General features: G+C 46.8%; 1 protein-coding gene across 2 annotated transcripts in view; it reads left to right on the top strand.

Moving 5' to 3' along the window:
- Nucleotides 1–2,336: 2,336 nt before the first annotated feature.
- The window catches only part of ETS1 (ETS proto-oncogene 1, transcription factor), a 106,894-nt gene continuing 101,060 nt past the window's right edge, over nucleotides 2,337–8,170 (top strand). For both annotated transcript variants that reach the window (XM_083162835.1, XM_083162834.1), the window contains exons 1-2: nucleotides 2,337–2,383; nucleotides 2,547–2,626. In XM_083162835.1, coding sequence (XP_083018961.1) covers nucleotides 2,558–2,626 — 69 coding nt within the window. In that variant the 5' untranslated portion in view covers nucleotides 2,337–2,383; nucleotides 2,547–2,557. The remainder of the gene's footprint in view (nucleotides 2,384–2,546; nucleotides 2,627–8,170) is intronic.

Here is an 8,170-nt window from a genome sequence, read left to right as displayed (position 1 = left end):
GGAGGAGGAGAGCCCGGCGCAGTAGCAGCAGCGCCGGGTGTGTGCGGGAGGGGGGAGCCGCCGGGACCTGCTGGGACCCGGCGACTCTCACCGCAAAGGACAGCTCTTAACGCAAGAGCTGTCCTTTGCCTTAATTATCGCATATGTTACAACATATGCGATAATTAAATATGCGATGGGCGGCGAAGGGGGGCGGAGATTCTTAGAGCATCTCCCCCTGTATGCCTAGAGAAATCACTTATTTTCATTTTTAGAATCTTTAGTAAATTTACCTCCAAGGGTAGTATTCAATGCCGCGGCGAGCGGCCGGCGAGGGGGTTAAACAGCAAGGATCGCAGAAAACCAGCGATCCTCGCTGTTTAACCCCCATGCCAGCAGCTCGCCCTATTTAACGTTCTGGGGTCCTGTGACGGCGAGGATTCCCCCAAACAGCGAGACCTGCGGCTAATGCAACGAACCCGCTGTATTTAGCCACGAGTCTCGCTGCTTCTGCAGCCGCAATACGCCAATTCCGCCTCGTTCAGGGGGGAATTGGCGTATGAGGGGGTGAGTTGAATGCCGACGACAGGGTAAGTGGTGACAGCGAGCAGGAAGCCCTGCTCGCTGTCGCCGCTCGCCCGCACCATTGAATACACCCCATGGAGGGAATTCATTCCCACTGGAACTACGAGAAGAATGGTTGTGTGTATTTATTAAACAATTGGTATGCGGTCATTAAGTCAACACTGTCTAGGTAGACAGTCATTAGGTTGACATGCATTAGGTCGTCATGTTCAAAATGTCGACATGGAAAGGGTCGACATGGGAAAAGCTTGGCATGTGTTTTTTATGATTTTTTTTTAAAAAACTGATTGGTTCATACATTACAATCCCAGAGGGAGAATAAAATAGTGTGCCGACCAGACGCACGCGCTACACTTACACATGTCCATATCGACCAATGTTGACATAAACCCCTCAAAAAAGCACGAAAACTTGTGAACTTTACCATGTGGCCCTTTTGCTTGTGTTGACCTTTCCACCAAAGACCCAAACAATTAGTAGCTGCAATCATTCAATCTAATAAACACCCCCCTACAAATCCGTATGAAGGACTTGGTCATGTGACAGTCCGCAGAGATCAGCACTGTCCTGTAACATCTGGGAGGTACAGTGCTGCATTGTATTATACCAGTGATGTAGGGCAGAGCTGCACAGGACGTGTATACGGTAGTTTATGTCCCTACAAGTAATTGTAATGTATATGTGTCTGCTTAGTTCCCCTATTCATAGATGATCAATATTTTAAGTGTCATCCGGGAATGTATCATTTCAGATGTCAGCTGCGTCTGATAACTAATTAATTATATGCATCCAATGCATTATGTATGGAATGTGTATATATTTATATAGTGTTAGCTTTATCTGGAGGTGCATGGAGCAGTCAGACACTTGGACAATGTTAAATATAATTGGTTGTGATGGGTTCTCTCCAGCAGGGTCCTGCATTAGGGATTATTGACCCGGGGTCAGTGTGAGATACAGTATTTTAACCCCTGGGTGTACAGAAAGGGTAAAGTATATTCCTGCTGCCAGTTCTGCAGAGCTAATCCCCTCGTAAGCCTTGACAGCATAATTTCTTATATATAAAGCACCGACATAGGAGGTTATTCTGGATGGCTCGCTCCCCCGCAAATTTGCATGGGGGAGCGATGTTTTCCGATTACGCATACGCATTTATGCGCACGTGTAGATGCCAGGTGCGAACGGGCACGGAAAACTGCAAGTACCCTAGGCTACAAATGGATGTTTATGCAAAACATCCATTCGCTGCCGTGCAGCAAATTCGCTGTACAAAGGGAGGCGGGTGGCAATGAGAATGGCAGGCGGGCTTTAAATCACACACAGCGCTGCAAAGTTCACTGTGCGTGTGAACCAGAATAAGGTCCATAATTCGTAGTACTGTACAGTGAGAGTCCGTTCTGTAAGTAAACATAACAAAGACATAGTAATATAATATATTTATTGCAGTATGTATTTCTGTATTAACAGTTTCTTATATAGCGCAGCATATTCTGTTGCGCTTTACAATAGGAGACAGTGATACAACAAACTGGGTATTTACAGACAGTCAAAGGTGTGAGGGCCCTGCTCGCAAGCTTACAATCTATAGGATATATCCACTTGATTCGCACATCCTGGCTCTATGGACTACATTCCCCATCATCCTCGCACTGTAGCCTGTCAGGGTGGTCTCCCTGTCATTATTGCTGGGAGCAGGGAAGGCGAATCAGACAGGAGGAAGGAAGGGAACATCCTCAGATTTATATGTGCTTCCTCTATGCAGGAGAGGGGACTCAGTGTGTCCGCACCCCTGTCACTATCTGCCTGACAAGACGGGGAGGTATGTTCAGGGACCTGTGGAAGTGAGGGCACAATGGGATGCATGATTTGGCGGGTGGGCGAGGGGGGATGCCTTGTTTATAAAGGATGAATACTGTTTATATTGACTTCTGTGTCTGCTTTTCTATCTTTGGTTGGTTCTCATGGGATTTGTTTGAACACAGGTGATCCAGAAATGACTTATTATACAAGTTACTCCGCCAGCAGCTCTGCCATGTACCGACTGCTACCCTCTGTGTCTATGGTAAGTGCAGAACAGCATATAGTACCACATGTAACTGTATACGTGACCTATATGAAGGAGGGGGGTAGGGTGGCTGCGGCCTCCTACATCAGACCGTGCTGTGGAGGGAAGGCGCTTCTCCAGCAGCAAAATATGTATATTATAATGTATGTGTGTGTATTGCACCATCCGTACCAGTGATTCCGGCCTGTAAGGGATTCAGTACTGTATTGATTTGTTATAGTATATATGTATTATTTACTATTGCCAAACATAGAGGATAAACAAAAAAATGACTTAAGATAATTTTTAATGATATGCACGATAACTATATTATTAGTAGTATTATTATTACCAGTTTCTTATATAGCGCATACATATTATGCAGCGCTGTACAGAGAATATTTGAACATTCACATCAGTCCCTGCCCCAGTGGAGCTTACAATCTATATTTCCTACCACATGTACACGCACACACAGACCTTCTAGGGTTAATTTGTTGGGAGCCAATTAACCAACCAGTATATTTTTGGATTATGGGAGGAAACCAGAGTACCCCAAGGAAACCCACGCAAGCACGGGATAATATAGAAACAACACACAGTTAGGGCCACAATGGAAATCGGACCCATGATCTCAGCACTGTGAGGCAGTAATGCTAACCATTACACATCCGTACTATACCATATTAACGTGCATATTGTCCGGTGTGCACGCACTATATCATTAATGATGTGCCCTCCCGTGGGTCCTTATCGAACCCTCCCATGTCATTTATGACTAGGTGCATACCTGTCGAACTAATGACCTTTCGACCTAGAACCATGTCGATCTTTTCCCATGTCGACCTAATGACTGTCTACCATTATGCTGTAGACCAAATGACCGCATCCCCCCATAGTGTTTATGCAGCTTAAGTAACGCAGTTCAATTGTAAAGCACAATGGAATATGCTGCGCTATATAAGAAACTCTAAATAAGTACAAGGGAATGGCACAGATGTTAACCTCTATGTAACACTCCCACTTCCCACAATCTTCTATGTGGCTATATTCAAAGCGAATTCTAAAGTTTCCATTTATCCCTCTGACATCAAATCCAGGAGTTCTCTGCCCCCTGATATTTATGTCAGTGCTGTCTGCTGGGTACTTGTGAGTTATCTGGGCGCCCGATTTTTTGATTGTATGCCTTAAGTTAAGGCATACAATCAGATGCGATGAGTCGAGGACCCATCTAAAAGATCCGTATCTTTTCACTGAACGGCCGTGTGGGTCCCGGCTCAGCTTAATGAACCGTTTTGCCCATCTCTAGCCGGGGTCAGTAGCAGCCGGGAAGTGTAGATGCTCAGACGCTGCCCAGCGTTAGATTTGCGCATGCGAAGGCTAATCCCGGGATTCAAATCCCGGTGTTTTTAGGGCCAAAATTATAGGTCGTGATAGGGATATAATTACCTCCTGTGTGTATGAAAAAGTCCCCAAAAATGGAAAAAATTTGAAAACTAAGGTCAACATTTTCATGTGGACCTTTTGCTTTTGTCAACGTTTTAACTCTGTCAACCTAATGCAAGTCAACCTTTTTGTCAATGCTGACCTGGTGTATGCCGACCTTTCTATTCAGCCCAGGAATCAGTGATCCCTATTTTAAAATCTATTTTAATGGTAATAAGATCATTGCTGGGGGCGGACTGAGAAACCCTTGTGACACAAACAGGTTGAAAAAAGTGCTGAGCATAGTCGGGAAGGACGCTCTCCCACTGGTGTTTAAGGTGACTGCAGAGATTAGGGATTTCCTTACAGTTCTGTTTCACAATAGGTTGGCCCCAATAGCTGTGAAGTCAGTCAGATTTGTTATCAAAAAGATGCACTGAGAGTCACAATGGAGCAACACACAAGGGGCCTTATTCTAGTTCACTCTTAGAGGCAAATTCTTTCTCAAATGGACAAAACCACGTGCACTGCAGGTGGGGCAGATGTAACATGTGCAGAGAGAGATAGATTTGGGTAGGGTTTTTCTTCAAAGTGAGATCTATATTGCAGTGTAGAAATAAAGCAGTCAGTATTTTCCCTGCACAGAAACAAAATAACTCACCCAAATCGAATTCTATCTGCACCTGCAATGCACATGGTTTTGTCCATCTGAGAAGGAATTTGCCTCTAAGAGTGAACTAGAATATGGCCCAAGGTTCCCAGCAATGTGTCCTCCCATCTGTTACTCAGTCACAGTGGTGAATGATATTTCTCCAGCTCTGGTTTATCATAATGCTGTATTCTGCTGTATAAATAACACCGGGAAAATTATTATGATCCTTTATTTATATGGCACCACAAGCGACCCGCAGCACCCTATTACAGAGTACATAACCCAGGAGACAGTGACTTATACCCCGTTCTCACTGCAACCAAATTCCCGGGTCTAGCTTGTGGACCCGGGAATTTGCCTTTTAACATGGGATTTTTGGCAGTGTGAACGGGTCGCATATCCGGATCTCATACACGGGTAAAACCCTTCTTTTTACCCGTGTCTGAGATCCGGGTATGCAGACACAGGTTGACCTAGAACTTCTTCACCCGGGAATTTGCCTTGCAGTGAGAACGGGGGTCGGGTAAAAGCTGTGTCTTTCTCACTTGCAGTGAGAACAAGGCATAACAGGTGAATACAATAGAGGACAAGTATAGGGCACATAACCGTAGCTGCATCAGCAGAGGACACTGACATAAGTATCAGGGGGCAGAGAAAAAGGGATCTGCAGCACCCTATTACAGAGTACATAACACAGGAGACTGGCTTACAGCTGAATAAAATAGAGGACATGTACAGGGAACATAACCATAGCTGCAGTACATCAGCAGACGGTACTTGTGAGTTATCTGGGCGCCCGATTTCTAAATCGGGTCGGATCGGGCACATCGCATCGCATCGCATGCGACCATCGGATGCGATGCGATGACCCGATTTTTCCATAGGAATCAATGTTAAAATGGACTGAGTCCATTTTAACATGGAATTCAATGGGAAAAAGGGGTCCTTTTCATACCCCTACTATCCAAGTGGGCATGGAGTTGGATATAAACCTGTGGCGAGCGTAGCGAGCCACCGAGCCCGAAGCGGGGGGAATATACCGTCCCCTCGCGGGGGGAATATACATGACCGAGTAAAAACACTGATCGATGGCTGGGCACAGAATCACCATCGATGGCAAACCATCGATGGCCATCCCTAGCAGCAGCAGCAGCTAATCTTTCTATCACTTGTAGTCACTGCACTGTACTCAGTCTACAGAGGTAGTACATCTCAGCTGCCACAGGTGGCAGCACTGTGATAAGGGAAATGCATTGGAAACTGAACCGGATCACCTTTTTGGGATCGCCGGTTCATTCGTTCTTGGGTGGGAACCGTTCAAATGAACCAGTTCGTTCACGAACGACCCATCTCTAACCCCGGCCGTGCGCAGCGTGACATGATGTCAGAGGTCACGCTGCGCAGCCTGCCTGCCAATCACCGCAAGGCCTCCTCCGGTTCCTCAACATCTCACCGCCTCCGGCCGGGGTCCTGACAGTCGCACGCCTGTCATCTCCTCTGCAGCACATCGCCTCCGGGACGGCTCCTGACACCGCACGCTCGGGTCCTCTCCTCTGTGCTGCACGGCTCCGGACCTCCTCTTCTGTGCACCCCCTCTTGACAGCTGCACACCCGGTCCTGTCCTCTGTTACATGGCCCGGTCCTCCTCATTAGCGCACCGCCTCCTAACAGTCGGCTGCCCGGGTCCTCTACTGTGCGCCGCATGGCCCGGCTCCTAACAGCCGCACACCTCCTCCTGCCTGTGTCCAGCAATTGATTTAGGGTTAGAGGGGGGATTAAAGTTCATCCCGGGATTGAGCATTTTTCAATCCCGAATTCCGGGATTGAAAAAATGCCCCGGGATTGGCATCCCTACTAGTACGTCAAGATGGAAATACTACTCTATCCTCACGCTCTGTTCTGTGGTCTACCGATCCTCACATTCTCTCTGGTTGTGGGGTGACCAGGTATTCTTCATTTGAAGCCAGTCTGGAAATTGCCCTCAATGATCAGTGAAGTTTGGCTCTGATTGGCAGCTAGTCTGCCTCTATATAACTACAGAGAGGCCGAGGAGGACAGATAATAGGCAGATTTATTTCTACAGGAGGAAAATTGAATATTTCAAATGTGGCAATTCACAAGATGCCACGAATCAGGAGAAGAAGATCACATCAAAGCTGATTGATTTAATAATGTAGGTCAGGAAGCATAGGTGTTACAATAAACACAATGTCAGACTGATCATTTGAAATGATTGGAGCGGACCGTAAAGGTTGCTGAGAGGATCTGTCCTTGGCTGAAGAAGGCACCACAGACAGTTGCAGAATAAGAAGATACTAGTGGAGCATCCCAAAGGTCTGCATTTAGCGCAGCCCTCTATATTTTTCTTAAGACTGTAATGGTGTTCGGGGTTTTAACATGGTACCGGTGGAACGCAGCCTAAAGGGGAACAGATGTAATAGAACAATAATGCTTACACTAATTCTGGGGGAAACTGAAAGTATTTGGTTATTATGCACAGAATGCCCACCTCCAGTGCATTATTCTGTGTTACAGTATTACAGTATTCTGTGTTACAGTGTTACCCTTCTTTAACGAAGTCTGCTCCCTTTATTTTCTATGCAGCAGTTTCATGCTGTGTGTGGATACAGTGTAGGCTGACGTTTCTCCTTGCATGAACTGTAGAAGCGGTTGAGTCATCTTTATGTACTCTGTGTAATGTGCTCTTTATCTGTCTTCACTGGTATTACAAGTAATAAGGGTCTGCCGATGGAGATTATTGACTGACAGTACTGAATACACAAACAGTGTATCACCTGTCAGTGCACAGTTATCAAGCTATTACCTGTCAGTGCTGAGCTACTGAGCTATCACTTGTCAGTGCAGAGTTACCGAGCTATCATTTGTCAGTGCAGAGCTACCAAGCTATCACCTGCCAGTGCAGAGCTACCGAGCTATCACCTGTCAGTGCAGAGCTACCGAGCTATCACCTGTCAGTGCAGAGCTATCACCTGTCAGTGCAGAGCTACCGAGCTATCACCTGTCAGTGCAGAGCTACAGAGCTATCACCTGTCAATGCAGAGCTACCGAGCTATCACCTGTCGGTGCAGAGCTACCGAGCTATCACCTGTCGGTGCAGAGCTACCGAGCTATCACCTGTCGGTGCAGAACTACCGAGCTATCACCTGTCCGTGCAGAGCTACCGAGCTATCACCTGTCGGTGCAGAGCTACCGAGCTATCACCTGTCGGTGCAGAGCTACCGAGCTATCACCTGTCGGTGCAGAGTTACCGAGCTATCACCTGTCGGTGCAGAGCTACCGAGCTATCCCTGTCAGTGCAGAGTTACTGAGCTATCATTTGTCTGCACTTACCGAGCTATCACCTATCAGTGCAGAGTTACCGAGCTATCATTTGTCAGTGCGGAGCTACCGAGCTATCACCTGTCAGTGCAGAGTTACCGAGCTATCACCTGTCAGTGCAGAGTTACCGAGCTATCACCTGTCAA

Source organism: Crinia signifera, chromosome 19 (genome assembly GCF_055691185.1).
Source record: "Crinia signifera chromosome 19, ASM5569118v1, whole genome shotgun sequence".
Lineage (NCBI taxonomy): Eukaryota > Metazoa > Chordata > Amphibia > Anura > Myobatrachidae > Crinia > Crinia signifera.
This window is presented reverse-complemented; position numbering and strand designations above follow the sequence as displayed.